The sequence below is a fragment of the Convolutriloba macropyga genome, chromosome 10 (assembly GCF_964194025.1).
Source record: "Convolutriloba macropyga chromosome 10, txConMacr16.3, whole genome shotgun sequence".
In the NCBI taxonomy this organism is placed as follows: Eukaryota; Metazoa; Xenacoelomorpha; order Acoela; family Convolutidae; genus Convolutriloba; species Convolutriloba macropyga.
The window spans coordinates 10,587,809-10,609,040 of NC_134477.1; the positions used below are offsets into that span (position 1 = coordinate 10,587,809).

The window sequence follows — 21,232 nt, forward strand, 5'->3', positions numbered from 1 at the left end:
TATCTTACTACTTACCTAAACTCATTGAGATGAGTAACTTTTTTGCCCAAGCGGCAGGTTTGGGGTTTGGAGATTTTTTTCACTCCCTCCCACCCCCCCCCCCCCCCACCCATTTCATTTAGAATTACTAAAATATATTTACGTTATACAATTAGATGCACATAGAAGAAAAATGAGGATGTATCGCCCTCTCATTATCCCCCTCATTGTTTTCATGCCTCCCACAGACAAATTATGAAATGTTATAAAGCAAGTTTCTATGTAAATAATAGCGCGTTCGTTCACTGCGGATGTAAAAACTATATTCACTAAGCTGGGGGGGGGCATTTTTTATTTATTTATTTTGGATTACAGCAATTATTTATTTGAAATAAGTACATCATTATTTGGGTTTCCACTGCGTAGCAGGTGAGTGCGGTGGGTGCGCGGTGGGAGGGTTAAGAAACCTTGGTGTGCTGCAGGTTTTATACTCTTTAACAATCTACAAAATGACCAGTTTGCATATAAAGTCGATACAAATCCGTTACTAACTTTGATGTATAGGCTATGTGACTCTGATGAAGTCGTTGAAAAAACTGGCACTAATTGAAAACCGCTCATCGGCTCGAGATGCAAGCCAGATTTTTTAAGTGTCAATAGCATGAGTCGTGTAACCTTGCTTGAAATATGAATTCGCAAGTTTGAAATCTAGCACTGTCTATAAGAAAATATGGCATCGTAAAGTCTGCAACAACACCCAAGTTTAGACCGCAACTTATCAAATGACCAAGTTCGGCCAAAAAAGTTTGAAAAGACCATGCTCGACTCAAACAGCCCATGAAAAGCCTTTAGCTAGAAATAAGCGTTCAACTCGAGTTTAGCGCGATCATGCTATTGATGCTGGACTGAAGTTCGACCAAAGTCTTGGCCGCTGGTCTTCAGCTTGACCCAAGTTTGATGCTTGGCGTTAGCTCAAACCAACGTGTTGAAGCTACAGGCAAGAACTTTAATTACAAAGTTAAATTTTGCTAGTCGGTATAACGTAATCAACGGGATTGACGGTTTAATTTTTTCAGTGTTTTTGACTTTTTACTGAAAACGAACTGTGCTATTATGAATAGATAAATAAAGCATTCTACAATCAAACCAAATAAAAAAAACTCGTAGCTGATGAAATGATGGAAGAATTTTGTTAACTAATGTCATTCAGTCGAACAAATGCGGAGAGTAGCCTACTTAGCACAACTTATTTATCTTAAGAATTCAGTTTTTAGGTTTCTTTGAGGAAATTCTAATTTCTTTCGAAGTTAGACTGACGCTGGTTTGTTGCTGCTGGTAGATGTTGACACATTCACAGAAAAAAAGTACAAAATTTTATTTATTAATAATTCACTCTTGAAAAGACAATGTTCGAGCTATGAGAAGATCGTACTCGTTGTTGCCGTTCCTGTATTTTATAAGGAATACTGAACACCTTTACTGTGATTAGTTGCTCTCGAACGAGAAGCAATTCATGTAAACGTGTGCGTCTTTTTAATGCAGATTTTTAGATTGACCGTTTTTTGGGTACTTCTCCAGAATAATCTTTGACTTCTCCTGACTTGTTATGTTTTTCATCTTCATTTTTGTGTGAGCTCAATTGCCTTCACTCCGAAAAAAAAATTTGTGGTTCAAATGAATGCGATTATTAGAAAGTTAGAAAGAAGACGACAAGCCGATTGGTTAATGCCTCTGTCCAGGTGATACAATTGAGTTAAGGAGGACGGTATTCGTACCCGAACTTCGTTGATATTTTTGCACCCATAAAGAAAAATTTATCTAGGCTACATCCCTTCAAATAAGTTTCTCTGTCATTCGAGAGCAATTATTTCCGACGTTAGTCGGTTTATGTTGATAGGATCTCTTCCTAAGTCGCTGGATCTGGCAAACTTGCATATGCCTTAACGAATATAGAATGAAAAATATTTCTGAATATAGAAATCGGAGTCTCTGATTGCTCAATTTTTCTTCTGTTCAACCGTCACCATTTTTTCAAGGTTCTCAAAAACTTTGTTTTCGCTAGTACTGTTAATCCTGTCTGGAGACACCAAATTTTTTGAGAACGAAAAACTCAAAATGAAGCAGAAAAACAGATATAATTGTTTTTGTTTCAGAAATTCGAGAGCAGGGGTTTTCCTCTCAAAAATACAATGCTCAGAGACTTTGGCGCTGAAGCGTATTATGACAACTCTACTTTAATGCTGAAATACATCGACGACATTATCAGCAATTTTACAGTCATACTGATACAAGAAAAGTTTGACGAAAGCTTAGTGGTTTTGAAAAACAAACTATGCTGGGATTGGTCTGATATAATGTACGTTTCAGTCAATCGTGGCTCTTACAAGTTTGACGTCATAAACACAACTTTATTCGAAATAAGAAGAAATTTGCATCAAAAATTCTCGCCTTATGACTACGTGTTGTACGAAAAATCGCAGAACAAGTTGCAAAACGATATCAGTAAAATCAGCAACTTTGAAGAACAACTGAAAGATTTCAGAACTTTGAAAGAGGAAATATTGTTATGGTGCTCCAAAAATGCTTACCGGTCAAAAATGGGAAAGATTGGGTTTGAATCGAAGTTCTCAAAATCAGGGATTACAAATTTCACAGCTACAAACTGCCAATTGATGAATTTAGAGATTCACTCGTTCATGAAAAAATTATTGAAATTGCAGCCGAAATGAGGTAAAAATGAATAGCAATTTCAACAAAATGATGTACTGAATAGAAAAAAACAATTGAAATTGACAAAAAATTAATGCAATTTGGATATTGCAAAAATGTATCTATTTAAATTTATTATCATTACTCTGTAAAGGTCTATTTTCTTTCCTTCATCAGTAATATCACTCCTTCATCAGTATTTTTTTATTGGTGTATGATTATCTTGAAAATCTTGAAAGATGATTTAAAATAGTAGAAACTAGCTTTCCCCTGAATTTTCTGAATTGAAGTTGAGATAACAACATTTAAGTCAATTTATTCGAGCGCACATGCAAGGAGCGAAAACATTTTTGCAAGGAGCAAAAACAATAATTTTATATATCATACGCATTTGGAAAATGATATCTAGGCATATAGATAGACTTATTCGCTCACTTAGCAACCATTTTTGTAATAACTTTTGCATTTCAGAGTCTTTTGGCGGATCACAAAGTAATGCCGGGGAAGGACATAAGTGATTCCTGATTGCTAAAAATGAAAACATAAAAAAGGTGTATGATTCATTCTAGAATCATATATGATTTCTTAGTAATCAAACAAGAATCATATATGATTTCTCGTGTTTCATACTGGGATCGTGCTAAGAAATCAGAAATGGACATGAAGAAATCATATGTGATTCTTATAAGAAATAACGAAAAGTCAACCAGGGATGGCTGACTTCAACCCGGAAATGAAATCATGTCAAAGTTTGATATTGTTTATTGAAGTTTTTCCGTTGTTGTTTTTAGTTTTTTGGCATTTCTCAAAATAGTCCCCACCCAAAAAATTAAAGAACTACCTCATAATATGTATTTACTACGATGAGGGGCTGGTTACAAAACAATTTAACCAATGCCATTAAAACTAATGCACATTGTTTTTTTCATGCAGTAATCCGAACAAAATTAGCAGTCGCTATTACACGTATGGGTTATAGTGCATGTCTAAATGTGAGTCTCTGTGAGTCAAGAGTAGGCGGGGTTAAATTGTATATGCGGCGATTGAATGATTGGTAAATCAGAAGGTGGGGGTGTACTGTAACTTTATATAGCACTGATGTTTTGGCATGAGTTGAGGAGTATAATGAAGGGTCAAGCTAGGTTGTTAACGGTTTACAACTTCTCACATTCATTTGTTCCTACACAAAAAAAATCGAGTTAAATTTACAGGATTTTTCATCTAATCGGTCACTTTCTCGTGTGTTAATTTCATCCGAAAAATCTTGTGACAACACACAATTTTCTTTGTGATTCATACAAAAAAATATAGAGTTTTGCAGAAGAGGTTTTTTGAACTTGTATTTTTCATAGTATACTGAATATTGTACGTTACCATAAAAGATAAATATTTGTAATGCAGCTGCCCAAAATTCAAAATCAGCAGTAAATGGGTTGACAAAGAATTCAATCAAAGTTCAAGCTATGAACAAAATTGCTTGAACTCATAATCCCGCAGTATACCAGCAGAGAATAACATGCGGCAGTATTCAAATATCCAGGGTGTTAGAAGTTCACATTGAATTGTTGAAAAAAAAGTCGCAAAAAAAAGATGACTACATTTTCAGATATGATTCAAAAAATAAAAAAATACCAATCATCTCTCAAAAAAAACTATACGTTTTTCATATGAAACTGAAAACATGGGATACTCTGAAACGTGGATTGTTTATATAAAAGCTGCCAAAGAAGGTTGCATGTGAGCTTTTCTCTGTTTTTCAATGCAGAATTTCAGATTTACTTAAAACGAGGATACTTCTTAACAATCGCGCCGGATTTATTTAAAAAGCTGCCGAGAAACAAAAATTTGCAGCTGATAATAAACTCAAATTACACCAAGCTAAAACTAACAAAAAAATCTTGGTTCAAAATTGAAAAAATTTCCAACGATTTTTTTGTTATCAAACAACAAAGAAGAGAACGAAGTCAATTCTTAAGCAGCTTTTTCCAATTTTGGATTGCATAAGTTTCCTTCATTCAGTCTACGTTTATTATTTGAAAACTTTGATCAAAATCGTTGTATTTATCTCTATGCTGAAAAACTAACAAAATAAAAAAAACCAAACGGAGACTAAATTTTAAAGCAAATCTTGAAACCCGCCTACGCCCCCAACTTTAGTTTGCCTTAAGCATATTAATTGGCTCAAATGTCATAAAGTTCTATTTACTATGATTGAAAATTTGCAGTTCGTTATTTGTCATTCGTGAATATGTCTGAAGACTTTTTCGAGAGAGAAAATGGTCACATTTATTTAAATTCTGGTGCCTGAACTTCCTAAGCGCCAAATGATTCCTGAAAACGAATTTTCTTGCCTTCCCTACTTTGCTTGATATTTAATTATGACTCAAGTTTTTATCAGTATTGAAGAAAATTTTATACTATATATTAATTTGTAGTTTTTACTGTTTTACAGCATCAAATTAGTTTCTCGCTGTGAAGATGCTAAGTTCATTCTAATTATACAAACAAGCCAGGTCATATATGAAAAATTGTCTATACAATCAGTGTCTGAAAAATGTTTTTCATTGCATTTATCTGGCCCAATGTTTTGAATCTGGCTAGAAAAATTTTTTTGGATAATTTTCTTCTACCGTACAAAGAGCTTTTATGATTTTTAGTATTCATTCAAGTATCATACATGACTTCAGGCATCAATTAAAGTTTAAATGATTCTTAGTTATCATTGCACGACCATACTCAGGAGTTGTTGTATATGCGGAACCATAAATGCTTGGTTTATTATTAGCAGGACTGTTCACCACGGGCTGAAAATGAAAATGAAGACCATGGTAGTGAAAACGAACTGTAAATAAATTTTTATTTGAATGGCAAATAGATTTAGTAAACAATTTTGTGGTTATACAGATTAGCTGTTAAAAAATCGATAGACATCAATGGTATGGTTTATCAATTGACCACTCAATTTGAGGTTCAAGGCATAAGCCAGCTTTGATCGGATTAACTTGTGTCGCGGACAGAGGTTATCAGACCATCTGGACTGAAATTGTCTCTGATCAGACATAGATGGGTTTCCTATGGGGAGCCAAAGGTACTTGGGTAGCGCTCTTGGTTTGTTCCCACACTAAAACTTTAATCATTGAAGCGGAAATGACAATTTTTAAAATGCATTTTTTCCCCAGAAAAGTCAAAATAACGCTCTCTCTATATATGTTTGTAAGCCCTTCATCGATTTTTTTTTCAAAAAAGAAGCTCACAGTCAGGGCCTATATAATACTTATTTCATAAAGGACTGGCTGTTTTGCGCGGCTGGACTGCTTGGTTCTGATCAGAATATCTAGACTCTGCGAAGATTTCTGATCAGATCGTATCAGCTCGGGAAAAGGCTCCGTTCAGATAATTCAGATCTCCAGACTGACCACACTCTAGTCTGCTTTAATGAGACTGTGAAGACTCCTGGTGGGGTCCTGGTCATACTTTCCAGATCGCAGGTCGTACCCTGATCAGATCTTTAAGATCCCAGGTACTGTCCTAAACAGACCACATAGAGTTTGGATACGGCGCTGATCAGATTTTCTAGACCGTAGCCCCGATGACAGATTCTTTCGATGGGTCGCTCTTTACCCGCTGTGCACGGCCCTTGTTGGTCTGATTAGAACTTGCTTGAGTCGTGCAACCCAACCTGGGCAACAAAGGCAAATATGATCCCCGGTCAATCTGTGAGCGAATAATTATGAAAGAAATGGACATAGAGGGTGGAAATCATTCAAGAGATGCGCTGAAAAATGCTTAAGGAGATGCGTTGAAAATTGTATAAGAAAAGTGTGGAGATTGATATAAGAACTGCGTTGGAAAGCGCTGAAATATTGCAAGAGATGCGCAGAATTATTGTATGAAATGCGGTGACAGCTTATTACGAAATAATGTTTTCATCGGATAAATCTGACAAATTTATCCGCTTAATGTGCTGAAAACTGCTGAAAAATTATAAAACAATTTATAGCTGAAAATTGCTTTTTTGGCGACTTTCAGCGTATTTCATACATATAACTTTCGGAAGGTTGTTCGACCCAGGTTGCGTTACTTTATTCCATATCGTTTCTCCAAAACCTCGTCAATAAAATCCAGAACATTTATTTGCATATGTTTACAATCATTGCGACTAAACGTTGTTGTGCGTGACTTTGTGTAGTTTGTTTCAATTTCAAAAACGTAGAGACCAATAAAATTTTGACTACTGCACCATTTTGTAACTTTATCTTTAGTTTTTCTAAATTCTTCTAACTGTAACTCGAATTGGTTAACATTTCGTTTTTCAGTTTCCAACTTTTTCAAAGCTTTCTCGTAAAACTGATAATCGTACGGTGAAAAATTGACGTGTTTTTTGCGTCTTTCGTTCATTAGAGTTTCATTCGTTTTGTCAAATTTGTAGTGACCTTTATTAGCCGAAACATACATAATATCGGACCAGTCCCAGCACAATTTGTTTTTCAAAACAACCAGGCTTTCGTCGAATTGATCTTGGATTATAATCACGGTGAAGTTGTTGATTATTTGATCAATGTAATTTTCCATCGCAACCGATGATGTAGAAAGGTTACTAGCGCCGTAATCGTATAACATAGTATTTCGAAGTGAAGCAAAGTTGAACAGCTGAAACAAATAAAGTAATCAGTAATCACGTTAGTAATAAAAATAAATTTGTGGGCTTACCCCAGTCGGGAACAACAAGCAACTTTCTAAGATCTTACAAGATTCTTGTGATAAAAGTTTGTCTTATAAGATCTTGCAAGAAGAAAGCATTTTTCTGCTATATCTTTCGAGACAAAGGTTTGGTGGTGAATTTTTGTAAGAAATACGGTGAAATGCGGTGGAAAAAAAATTTCACCGCGTATTTCTTTCACCTTTTTGCGGTGAATCGCGATGAATCATTTATTTTCACCGCGTTCTCAGCATTCTTTCAAAAAAGAAGCGACCACACAAAGGTTCACACCTCTGACCTCCTGCATGCCTTCGACCGCTTATTCCACTGCGCCAACTGTCACTTAATTACTCGCTATTTCTTGTGAATTTAAATCAGATTGAGCAAACGTTGGAAAGAAAATGCGGTAAATTTTTGTAAGAAATGCGGTGAATTATTGTAAGAATTGCGGTGAAATGCGGTGAAATATTTATTTTCACCGCATTCACCGCAATCACCGCATTTCTTACAAAAACTCGCCGCATTCGCAGCATTTCTTACAAAAATTTACGCAAAAACCTCGACCTGGGTGGTCTTGTAAGATCTTGCAAGACTAAGGTCACCTTGTAAGATTCTTTCCAGTTTGCTTACTGTCGAGCTCAACACTGATTGGTGAATTCATTCTAAAATTCTATTATTTGCTGTAGAAAAGGAGTGGGATATAATTGCTCAGTTTTTGTAACACAATATAATTTGACCAAAAACGAAGAAACAATATTTTTTTTATAAAGATATGAACTCTTGCTTTTAGGAGTTCGGTTAGTAAAAGCTACATCTCATTCAGCTCTTTTAGTTACAATTCATGGCAATAGTTTTTGCCGTAATACAAATTATTGGAGACTGATCTCTGTTTTTTTAATCATAACGGTTCTTAAAAAATGCGTTTTTATTTTTTTTCAAGTGTCATCTTTAGATCAGCGATATCAACTCAACGTTATTAAGTTATGAAAACACTCCTTTTCTTTTTCAATTAAATTTTCATTTTATTGTTTCAATTCGCTCTTCTTTTCTTTACCTATTTCTTTAACATCTGTTTTATTTGTAAAATCAATTGAATGCATTAGGCAATCCTATAGTGACGATACACAAAACTGTTTAATTTAGAGCCGTAATTTGAATATTATTGAAAAAAAGTTAAAAACTGCAAGATTTTGCCAGACCGAAAGTTCAGCTTGTGATATCTTGCAAAATTTCTGAACATACACTTTCCTAATCGACCAGAGTGATTTGATAGTTCTGAAAAATGTTGCTGGGTAACTTTAATTTGCAAAACATAAGGAAAACAGTTTTTTTTATTTGCAGACTTTATAGATAATAGCGACAGAAAAAGACAAACTGAGCCCAGAAAAAGTTACTTCCAAACATAAAGACAAAACGACTGCAATAAAAACTTTAAAAAAATTGATATAAAGAGTCTTGGCATTAATATATCTTTTTATTCCACTAGATTACACCAAATAAAAATTTTAGAGAACCAAATCGTACGGAGAATTGGTTTTGAAAAAATTTTCACTTAGATTATGTCTTAAGTAATTTTTTACCTCAACTATGCTGAGGTAAAATTAAAACAATCTTTACCTAAAAATTTACCCATATTTGAGATTACCATAAAACGGCTCAAAAAATGCTCGATTGCTGCAAAGATTTAATCAAAACGTTCTCATCCATGTAATAAGACCAGAGCACGGAATTCACTTACAAATTCTATTAAACTTACTCACCTCTTAAAAGTGCCTTTAACAACATCGCGACGGATGCTAATGTACCTTACTTTTATCTAGTGCGTTCCTCAACAAAGTTTCCTGCAATTGTTGGACAGCAAATATTTCAAAATTTATAAAGGTTTTCAATTGCACGGGATTTTCAACACTGGTTTCAATTTTAGTGAACTTAGAATAGAACATTAGTTTTTAAATTTTATGACAAAATTTTGTTTATAGAACTGTGATCACGTGTTGATTAATGTTTCCTTTTCAGATGAAAGTTCAGATCTACTTGGGATTTTGATGCTGAATTTTAAAACATCTAGATACAGAGTCAATATCGGCGCATGTAAACCTTTGTACATATAAAAATTCTGGTCGTAATTCTGATTAATTTTAATTTTTGATTAAAATAAATCCTTACCGATGATAACTGAGGAAATATCGCCTTATCAAAATTGTTCAGAAAGAAGTCAAAAGATTCTTTTTCGGTCACTCTGAAATTCCGGGTAATTTTGGACGATAGTTTGTAGTAGCTGAAGAAAGACAGGAATTGTGCGAGGGGTTCTCTGGCTAGTCCGATGAGGTGAAAGGGGTGTTCCATTAGAGTGTCCCAGTACCCGTAGTTGTACATTGTGTGTAGAGTCATCATCTTAAATAATAGACGTCTAACAGGACTAATCAAATGCAGATATTTCAACTTTTAATAAATTTCAGTTTTTATTACTCATTGAAGTTCGAAGAGGAGATTTCATTCTGATTCTTTTCTATTAAATTTTTTCTTTTTGTTATTATGTAGCCACAATTAAATGGATTTCAATTCAAATTTTCAATTTAATGGATTTCAACTCAATGAATTCAATTCAATTTAGTAATATTTCTCATCCGTTTTATTTCTATTTAATTCTTTCTGCTATGATGTAACCACAATTCAAAGAATTTATTTGCTTATAAATTAATTGTTAATCTCAAAATAAAGGACCACCATCAGAATAACACAGCAGCAGCACAATTTTCACAGCAATTTTACATTTTTTGGTTCTCAAGTGAGGGTCTCTCGAAAGGATAATTTCAATTTATTCCAAATTTTGCAAAATTCGAGTAAATCTTCGTCAGAAAAAAAGTTGTTATAGGTTTATCTGCACCAATACTTACATCGAATTTTGATGACGTTTTCCTCGAAGGCAAGCTGAGTTTAAATTGAGCCTTCGATTTGTACCTGAAAACAAGGATTCAATTCAAATTGTAAATTGAGTCAGACACGAAAAGATCGTCAAAATTATTTAAAATTTTCTCAATTTGGGATTAAACATCTGAATTTTTAATTTTTTTTGTAGTTTCTCAGTTTTACTTTGCGTCCAAATATCACCGATTATTATTTAAAAAATTATTGTAACATGTTGATATTTATTCCTGGCCGGGGTCATTCTTGTATAAAACAGTATCAGAATTTCATTCCAGAGATAGAAATTATTGTTCCAACATTACTTACCAAATGGGGACCTACACGTTACTGGCCGTTTTCTTTCTCCAGCCAAAACTTTTGTAGGCATTTCATATAGACAGAAAAGTACCCTTAGAAAACTAATTAAGCATAGGCTTCAAATTCAAAAATAAGTATTAGAAAAATTTCACAATAACTCTTTCAATTGTCTGCTTTTTGGTTCTGCTTGTCTATTATATGTCTTGTTTTCAATCTTTAATTAAGGTGTTGACATCCTGTATTGAGAAAAACTTTTGAATACATCACAATCATAGAATGCAAGCGTAATATTAGCAAACTTTTAAGTTCATTTATCTTACCACCTTGCATTTGAATCACTGCTGAGCTGAATCAGTGCTCTCTCTCTCTCTCTCTCTCTCTCTCTCTCTCTCTCTCTCTGTCTCTTTCTCTTTCTCTCGCTCTCTTATTCTTTTTGGTTAGTACTTGTCAAAGAGATGTTGATAATGGTTGCATCTTCTCTTTTTTGTGTCATTCCAGAAGTTGAGGCGTTAACATTAAGTTGAGACATTAAGTTGAGGCATTAAGTTAACATTAAGTTGAGGCAAAAAAAGATCCTTTATTTTGTGTTATTATTTTTGACATCCATGACTCAATAAAATTCTTTGTTCTTATGTTTTAAATTTGATTTATTTGCTTTGTTTGTCTTAAATTTTTAATGTATTGACAGTATGGAGTTTAGAATCCAATTACGTTTGTTTTTTCCTTTGACTATTCGCTTTCAAATTTCCTATTTGATTTGAAGTTGGATTTAGTTGAAATTAATTTGTTGAATTTGTCTGGAATTTAATCAAACCGTTCAGTACTTTATGTTACATTTCGTTGATTATTGTCATATTAATTGTTTGTGAACTGTTTTTTCTATGCCTTTGTGTTTTTGACGCTGAATCCAAGATGCGAGGGTGATAAGTTGACACATGTACCGAAGCAGACTTGAGAATTCCCATAAGTATTATTTCAATTGAAATTGATGACTTTAAGGTTAAACAAGTCAACATCTGAAGTTTTGGAGCTAAACGTGGTGCTTTTGGTTTCGTTTTTGAATTTTTGTTTCGAGTTTTTTAACAATTAGTTTACAACTGATGACAATCACAGTTCAAGTTCAAAAGAATATTGTGCATTTAAAATCTTCTTTTCGACTTCTTCTTTTGAGCTATAAATATTTTCGTATTTGAATTACAATTTGACTGAAAAAAGGTTTTTTTTTGTTTTTCGGCATTTTCGATATTGTCGGACAAATTGAGGGGCAACAATATTTATTAAAAGATTTTTTTTCTAAAAGTATTTTTCTCTTAAGAGTTTCTCTTAGAGGTAGTTGAATTGAGAACAAAATTTCCATTTTTGCTTGCAGTTTTTTAGAAATATCTCCAAATGCTCGCAAAATGAAATATTCTGTATGCAAGTGTTAATAAAATTGTCTCAGGTAACTTGGAAAAATTGAACTGGAACAGAAAAAATGGTTAGCGGAAAAGAATGACTGGGGCTAGCAGAAATTTTAGTATTACAATGATTAATTACTACAAACTGTAAATCTACAAGCAAAAACTAAACTGAGGAGAGAGAAAAAAAAACAAGAATGTGAAAAAAAACAGAATTGGCGGCAACATAGGCACTATGAATTCTAATCAGATGGTCTTAATAAGATAAACATGCAGCAAATACTAGTAAAAAATTCAATAATTGCAACCTGACCACCTTTAGTGATCCCTATTTTTTTTCTTTACAAACAGTCCAATTCTGATGAAAATTACGCTGAATTAGACTAATTGAAGAAGAACAAAAGCCAGCACCATTCAAAGCGAATTATTTGAACTCCTATTTCTCAAATGAAAAAACTTGCAGAACACCTTAAATCCCTATATGAAAGAAAACGGCTCTAAATTGAACAGGAGATGATGAAAGGGCTCATTTTTTTTTTAAAAAAACGTTCCGAATCGAAAACTATTGCTTGCAGTTGACTTTTTCCACCTTCGTTCCTGATTGTTATTTTTTCAGCAATGGCCTGTTTCATTTCTTGTTCTGGTCTTTGATGGGATTTCTATCCTATGCGCAGGATCGCACGAGTCGTCTTGTTAATGATTATCGAAGTTTAAAATTCTGAGTTGCGTTTTGGGGAATTTTCTCTAGAAAACTTCAACTGGTACCAAAATTTTGCGTAAGTTTCCTCATTTTTAGAGCTGCTTTCCACTTTTGTACCCTAATACTTTTTAAATATGGTCTGACTATAATCACTTATCCTTAAGTCTTTTAAGTGATCTTAAATTTTTTTCAAAGTAGCTTTCATCGGTACCGGTGCACGAATGTCAAATTTTTAAATCTGGGTTCCTATTTTTCCTTCAAATTATTGTTCCGATCCACGTGTGGGGGGAGGAACTATATACTCAAATGGGTTTTTTTGTTCAGTCAATTTTGGCCAATCGATATACTCATCGTAGAGAAATGTGAGTGGTATCATTAAAAAGCTGTTCCAGCGTAGAATATGGAATTAGAAAGATTTTTTGAATTTCATTTTTTTGAGGAGTTATCGAGGATTCAATTTTTGTGTGAACACGGGTTATTTGGCATGATTTTGTTCACTTTTGGTGTAACTTTTCTTCGAATTAAGAAATTTCCTATAAAAATAGCATTTCAAAATTACATTTCTTGCCCCAAAATGAACCAATTGTGCGTTCCTGCTAGACTGAAGGCATTAAAAACACTAGTTCTGGTCTCATAGGGGCGTTCACTATCAAAAAAATCGAATTCTGTTGGAGAGCTCTTCTTTTAGAAAACTTCTCAATTTTTTTGTTTTTTTTTATATCACCTAGAGACTAATCACTTTTCATATCGAGGTTCCGTTAGCGACAAACCTCATTTACAGTCAAATGAAGCCCAATGAACAAAAAAACTCGTTGGAAAAATTGAACTGGAACAGAAAATGGTTAGCGGAAAAGAATGACTGTGGCTAGCAGAAATTTTAGTATTAAAATGATTAATTACTACAAACTGTAAATCTACAAGCAAAAACAAAACTGAGGAGAGAAAAAAACAAGAATGTGAAAAAAACAGAATTGGCGGCAACATAGGCACTATGAATTCTAATCAGATGGTCTAAATAAGATAAACATGCAGCAAATACTAGTATAAAATTCAATAATTGCAACCGGACGACCTTTAGTGATCCCTAGTTTTTTTCTTTACAAACCGTCCAATTCTGATGAAAATTACGCTGAATTAGACTAATTAAAGAAAAACAAAAGCCAGCACCATTCAAAGTGAATCATGCAGCACATCTTAACTCCCTATATGAAAGAAAAAGGCTCTAAATTGATTAAGAGATGATGAAAGAGCTCATTTTTTACTTAAAAAAACGTTCCGAATCGAAAACTATTGCTTGCAGTTGACTTTTTCCACCTTCGTTCCTGCTTGTTACTTTTTCATCAATGACTTATTTCATTTCTTGTTCTGGTCTTTGATGGGATTTCTATCCTATGCGCAGGATCGCACGAGTTGTCTTGTTAAAAATTATTGAAGTTTAAAATTCTGAGTTGTGTTTTTGTGGATTTTTCTCTAGAAAACTTCAACTGGTACCAAAATTTTGCGTAAGTTTCCTCATTTTTAGAGCTGCTTTCCACTTTTGTACCTTAATTCTTTTTAAATATGGTCTGACTATAATCACATATCCTTAAGTCTTTTAAGTGATCTTAAATTTTTTTCAAAGTAGCTTTTATCGGTACCGGTGCACGAATGTAAAATTTTTTAATCTGGGTTCCTATTTTTCCTTCAAATTATTGTTCCGACCCACGTGTGGGGGGAGGAACTATATACTCAAATGGGTTTTTTTGTTCAGTCAATTTTGGCCAATCGATATTCTTATCGTAGAGAAATGTGAGTGGTATCATTAAAAAGCTGTTCCAGCGTAGAATATGGAATTAGAAAGATTTTTTTGAATTTCATTTTTTTTCGAGGAGTTATCGAGGATTGAATTTTTGTGTAAACACGGGTTATTTGGCATGATTTTGTTCACTTTTGATGTAACTTTTCTTCGAATTAAGATTTTTCCTATAAAAATAGTATTTCAAATTTACATTTCTTGCCCCAAAATGAACCAATTGTGCGTTCCTGCTAGACTGAAGGCATTAAAAAGACTAGTTCTGGTCTCATAGGGGCGTTCACTATCAAAAAAATCGAATTCTGTTTGAGAGCTCTTCTTTTAGAAAACTTTTCAGTTTTTTTGTTATTTTTATATCACCTAGAGACTAATCACTTTTCATATCGAGGTTCCGTTAGCGACAAACCTCTTTACAGTCAAATGAAGCCCAATGAACAAAAAAATTCGTTTTCAAGGAATTACTCCTGTTTTTTTGCTTCGACACTGAGTTTTCGTAATTTTAAAAGAAAATTTGATTTTCTTTTTGAGGATGGACTAATTTTTTGGAGTCCTATGGCATGAACTCTTTGACTAAAGGTGCAATATGTTCCGTAATGAGAATTAAGTGAACATATCTAGTGCTTTGAGTTGATTTTAAGAATAAATTTTCGAAAATTTTTTTGAACCTTAACCAATCGTATACCTATTTTCGTGAACTCTAAGTCAATCTCAGTCATGAAAGGACAGTCTTCCTTCCTACTGCAACCAATTTTATCTGTTTAGCGGTTTTGTCTACTAACTATTGGATATAGGAATTCAATGACACAGGATCTCATTTCTTTAAATTTTTGTGGTTATATTCGTTTTATTGGTTACTTTGAACTCATATCACAATATGCAAATATTGATAGCTCCCATTGGCTTAAAAAATACGTTCAGTGGACCAATGATAAAGTTTTCAGACAAAAGCTTATGGTTCAAATGTCTTCGACACTTTCTTCTTGCACTTCTCTACTGAATTTTTGGTTTTTGCCTGGTTTTGTTGTTGTTTTAATAGACATAAGACTTATCGTGATGCTTTATTGAATCACTGTTCATGACAAATATCCTTTTCTTCCCATAGGACATATTGGGACGTATTCATTGACATCCGTTGAAAGCTATTGATTTTAATGTCTGTTAAGTCCATTAAAATGTTTTCAATATATATTTTTTAAACGATAACCAATCTTAAACTTTTTTCGTGAACTGTTAGAGAGGATCCCCTTCTTTTCTATTGCATTTCAAATTAATCTGGCTTCCGTTTTTAATTTCTACCTAATAGTTTTAAGACTTCCACGGGTTTTCATAATTTGTAAATTTTTTGTTGGTTTTGTTTATTTTTGGTTCCTTTTGAAATCTTATCAAATTATCCTAATACCGATTGGTTTAGTTCCCATTGGTTAGGGAAGACTTTACTTTTATTGACCAATGGATAAAGTTTTCAGATTAGAGCTTAAGATTTAAATTGCTTCGACACTTTCTTCAGGCACTTTTTTAATGAATTTTTCGTTTTTGCCTGTATTTGTTGTTGTTTTCTTATTCAGTAACGTGTTGCAATGGTTTATTGATAACATATGAATTGCCAACAACCTGGCCATTCCATCAATTTAGCGTATTTACTGGCTTCCGTTGAAAGCCATTGAAATTTTATGGCATTGAGACTACGATTTTTCTTAAAAACTTCTTGGTTCCAATGTATTTGTTCATATTTGGTGATTTTTTGAAGTCACATTGATAAAAACGAAGAATCTCAATTGTGTTAAAAATTTATTTGAAAATAGAAAAGTATTTAGTGAAAAAATCACATTTTAATGCCTTCGACAATTTTCTCGCTCTATTTTTTTCTTGAATTTACTGTTTTTTCCTGGTTTTTTGTTCTTTAGGTAGCCGTAAATTGCTGATTTGTCGCATAAGCTTGTAATTGAAGATTGAAATAATGATGTTACCCGAAGCACTCAGTTTATAGCGAATAATCTTAAAGTTTATGATATGCATTTTCAATTTTTTTCAAATTTTTCAGTTTTTGTTGTTCTTTTGGTCAACTTGTAACTTATTTTCATCACTGAGAGGTAACGACCAATTTCTTGTATTTCAGAAAACCACATATCTACTTATTTGATGTCACTGATGTTTTAATTGTTGCATACTATGCGTTTTTATATACGTTTTTTGAGTGGTCAATTTTTTTTTCTTTTTCTCTTCTTTCAACACAATCGCATAATAACAGATCCCAATGGTTTTCATATGTGGCTCGGGTAAACTTAGTTAGTATCTCAGTATAAATCCTTTAGCTGAAATAGGGAAATAGAAGAAGTAACAATTGAGTTAAAAGTACATAATATTCAGATAATAGCTAATGATTTTAATGGTATCATTAATTTGTGTTTTCAAAAATCGTTCTTAATTTTTTGAGTTTTTCTGCATCTTTAGTCCGTTTCTATGGGTTAGTCTGACCAAAGACAGGTCCTTTTCGTTTCGTAATAACTTTTTTAATTTGTTAGGGCTCATTTAGTTAAAAGCTAATGCTTTTTTAGACTTTTGAATTTTCTTGGTTCAAAAAATAATGATTCATTTTTGAATTTCGCCTCATTATTTGTTCTCGTTGCCGACTTGTTACCTAATCTGGTTTCCGGCTTTATTTTTTACCTAATAGTTTTAAGACTTCAATGCCACGGGTTTTCATAATTTTTAAATTTTTTGATTCTTTTTCTTATTTTTGGTTCCTTTTGATATCTTATCAAATTATCCTAATACTGATTGGTTTAGTTTCCATTGGTTTAAGGAAGACTTCCATTGGATCATGGATAAAGTTTTCAGGTTAGAGGTTATGATTTAAATTGCTTCGACACTTTCTTCAGGCACTTTTTTACTGAATTTTTCGTTTTTGCCTGTATTTGTTGTTGTTTTCTTAGTCAATAACGTGTTGTAATGGTTTATTGATGACATATGAATTGCAAACAACCTGGCCGTTTCATCATTTTAGCGTATTTACTGGCTTCCGTTGAAAGCTATTGAATTTTTATGGCATTGATACTACGAGTTTTCTCAAAAATTTCGTGGCTCCAATGTATTTATTCATATTTGGTGATTTTTTGAAGTCACATTGATAAAAACGAAGAATCTCAATTGTGTTAAAAATTTATTTGAAACTAGAAAAGTATTTAGTGAAAAAATCACATTTTAATGCCTTCGACAATTTTCTCGCTCTATTTTTTTCTTGAATTTACTGTTTTTTCCTGGTTTTTTTGTTCTTTAGGTAGCCGTAAATTGCTGAACTGTCGCATAAGTTTGTAATTGAAGATTGAAATAATGATGTTACCCGAAGCACTCAGTTTATAGCGAATAATCTTAAAGTTTATGATATGCATTTTCAATTTTTTTTAAATTTTTCAGTTTTTGTTGTTCTTTTGGTCAACTTGTAACTTATTTTCATCACTGAGAGGTAACGACCAATTTCTTGTATTTCAAAAAACCATATATCTACTTATTTGATGTCACTGATGTTTTAATTGTTGCATACTATGCGTTTTTGTATACGTTTTTTGAGTGGTCAATTTTGTTTTTCTTTTTCTCTTCTTTCAACACAATCGCATAATAACAGATCCCAATGGTTTTCATATGTGGCCCAGGTAAACTTAGTTAGTATCTCAGTATAAATCCTTTAGCTGAAATAGGGAAATAGAAGAAGTAACAATTGAGTTAAAAGTACATAATATTCAGATAACAGCTAATGATTTTAATGGTATCAATAATTTGTGTTTTCGAAAATCGTTTCTAATTTTTTGAGTTTTTCTGCATCTTTAGTCCGTTTCTATGGCTTAGTCTGACCAAAGACAGGTCCTTTTCGTTTCGTAATAACTTTTTTAGTTTGCTAGGGTTCATTTAGTTAAAAGCTAATGCTTTTTTAGACTTTTGAAATTTCTTGGTTCAAAAAATATTGATTCATTTTTGAATTTCGCCTCATTATTTGTTCTCGTTGCCGACTTGTTACTTAGTCTTACTAATAAAAATTTCCATCTGCTGTATAGTTAAGAAAAAGTAAATTTGTGTAGTTAAGGTTTTATCTGGTTGCATTTTGTCGTTGTTACTAGGTGCTTTTAAATTTTGATATTCAGTTTTTGCCGTGAAATTATTGTTTTTGCTAATTTTGTTGTTTTTTTTTCGTAGTCTCTTTAACGGCGGATCTCGTTGCGCTGTAATGAGGGATGGCATTATGCAATTCATTTAGTGTTTAGATTGTGTAACGATTGTTTTAAACTCAAATAGCTATTTTTGTTATATCGTCATTTGGTTGACAAATAAGTAAAGAATGTTGATAAGCTCGGGTCGGAACATCATGTGCGAACGCACATTTACGAGCCTCCTTGTTTTTGGGTTTAAGGGGTAGAAATTTGAATACATTTACCCGATGTTGGTCCCACCGTCTTTGTTTAGTAAGACCTCCAACATGTTCTTGTCAGCAAATCTCAGCATCATAACAGCCATCAAGTCACTCACACACTGATAACATTTGAAAAAAGTAAACATCTCCATACTCTTTCCGTTCGATTGCTAGCGTTCAGTTAATTTAGTTAACTGTTTGTGATGCATAGAATGTAGCTGTTTAGTGTAGATAAAATCAAGTTACCTGTCAGATAAATTCTTGATGAAATTCTTGATGAAATTTTTTCATCATATTGATGAATTCTTAAATATGATGAAAAATTGAACGCTAGAGGAAAAAACCTATAGGAAAAATTACGTAATCGCCTAAAAGAAACCATGTTGAGGTTCCAGGCACAAGTGACCTCTTACAGTGGAATAATTCGTTGGGCTCACAGTGGAATAATTCGCACCGAAAGGACCTGATCTGAGATTTCACACACGAAATTCTAGATAGAGGTTTAAACTGAGAGACCAAATGTCAGATCAATCTCCAGATAGTAGCGATAAAACGCACATTCCCAAGTTTAGTTCATTAATCGAAGCCACTGTTCCCCGACGTTGAGGCAAAAAACAAATTGCATCAGAAAGAGAAATCTGGAATAATTTTTGACAGTTCTTAGTCTAGGTTCCGCCAACACTACGTTTTGAATCTTAAAATTATTAAACCTAAAATGAGCGCAATCAATTTATTATATTAGTAATTTGAAAGGAAATTATGTTATTGACACCTTTTCTGAGCTTTCTACGTAAAATAGAACGAACATAAAGCTTACGTGACTAAGAAATGACGCAAAATTTTCGCGCTGCATAGATCCTTCAAAGCATTGCTCACTAAAATAGCTTAACTTAGACTGTTTTTTTGGAGGATCGATACAAACTTAAAGAGTGGACGTACAACCGAACCGGACGACGTTGAAAACTGCGGACGTCTGCCTACGACCGGGGAGCGGTCGACGCTGTCGGAACCGTACCGGAGTTCTTAAAACCGAGCAGTGAGATGGTAACCCCTAGGGTTGCTCTCTTCAACTATCCAAACTATATCACCTACCTTGAAATGCTGCTCTACCACTTAGATTTACGATTCAGACCAGGAGCAAACCCTTTAAGCCAAAGCTCCCAAATTGTAAGGGCGTAGACTGTCTCACGAGCGTATCGTTTACGATGAGAGAACTCACCAACGCCAACGATTGACGATATTCCGGTTTCTTGGTAACCAAGTAGAAAATGATTGGGTGAAATTGCACCGGATGTATGATATGGTGGTTACGGGTGTTAACAGACGTCCTTTCAGTGCTTATTGAACTAGACAAAAAATTAGTGTTCAAAACCTCCTCTGTGAGGCGACGTGCACCAAGGACGATATTAAGTACTTTCTTGAGTCTATGGACCAACATCTCTCAGATGCCAACTTGGTGTGTTGCACTGGTTAGATTGAATTTCCGCTTAATACCCTCATACGCAAGGTCAGCAGCGGTGTTGAGCATGTTCCATTTTTCAATCCCTTCACGCAGCTCTTTCTTTGGTGCATTAAAAATTGAGCCATTATCTGACCAAACTAAAGCGTACTTCGGCGCAAGACAAGTGGCTCCACTCCCATTACACAGGAACTAGTGTCCATGGACGGAAGGACTTCAATCTTAACAACACGAGGGGTCAGAAAACTGAAAAAACTCAATTTCTCGGTAGTCCGAACAATCGGTAACAAAAAACGGGCCATCGTAATCAAAACCTGTCTTGGTAAATGAAGGAGACTGGTACGTGAGACTCTACTTTGGGATGTTTACCATAAACGGTTGAAACATTGCAGGATTGAACTTTCTGCACAAGACACCATTTGACTTGATGGAACCCATGAGGATCATAGTTTAAGGACGGCGTGACGTTCCTGTACTTTTGACAATAAGCAACCAACTCCCTGATGGTTATTTTTCAAGTGAGTGTGCCGCAGAAACAAATTAACAATTGCATAACGCGCATGCAACACGATAGAATGCTTAGTATCAAACTCCATTTCCTCTAGCCATTGGAGTTGACAAATAGAACGGATGAGACCGTAAGGCTCAATAAACGGTGTAAATTAAGCAAGTCCTGACGGATTTTTTGTGAGGAAGAATTCTTTTGATAATAAAAGACTCTCTTTGAACAAAGTACTGGAGATGACGCTCGGTTTCGACAAGATAACCCTGGTTCGTTATGATGCCGTCCACGGTACGGTAACTTTCATGAGATCTCAAGAGACTCAGCATATTTGCGATGATACGATGTGTTTCTTAAGGGAACTTATC

General features: G+C 33.8%; 1 protein-coding gene across 1 annotated transcript in view; it reads right to left on the reverse strand.

Annotated features, from left to right (window-relative positions):
- Positions 1-6,765: 6,765 nt before the first annotated feature.
- Positions 6,766-21,232, reverse strand: part of LOC142347914 (galactose-3-O-sulfotransferase 2-like) — a 34,544-nt gene continuing 20,077 nt past the window's right edge. The window contains exons 3-6 of the mRNA XM_075399078.1: positions 18,928-19,022; positions 10,285-10,348; positions 9,554-9,781; positions 6,766-7,338 (exon numbers count right to left, since the gene is read on the reverse strand). Of these exons, the coding sequence (XP_075255193.1) occupies positions 6,766-7,338; positions 9,554-9,781; positions 10,285-10,348; positions 18,928-19,022 (960 nt within the window). The remainder of the gene's footprint in view (positions 7,339-9,553; positions 9,782-10,284; positions 10,349-18,927; positions 19,023-21,232) is intronic.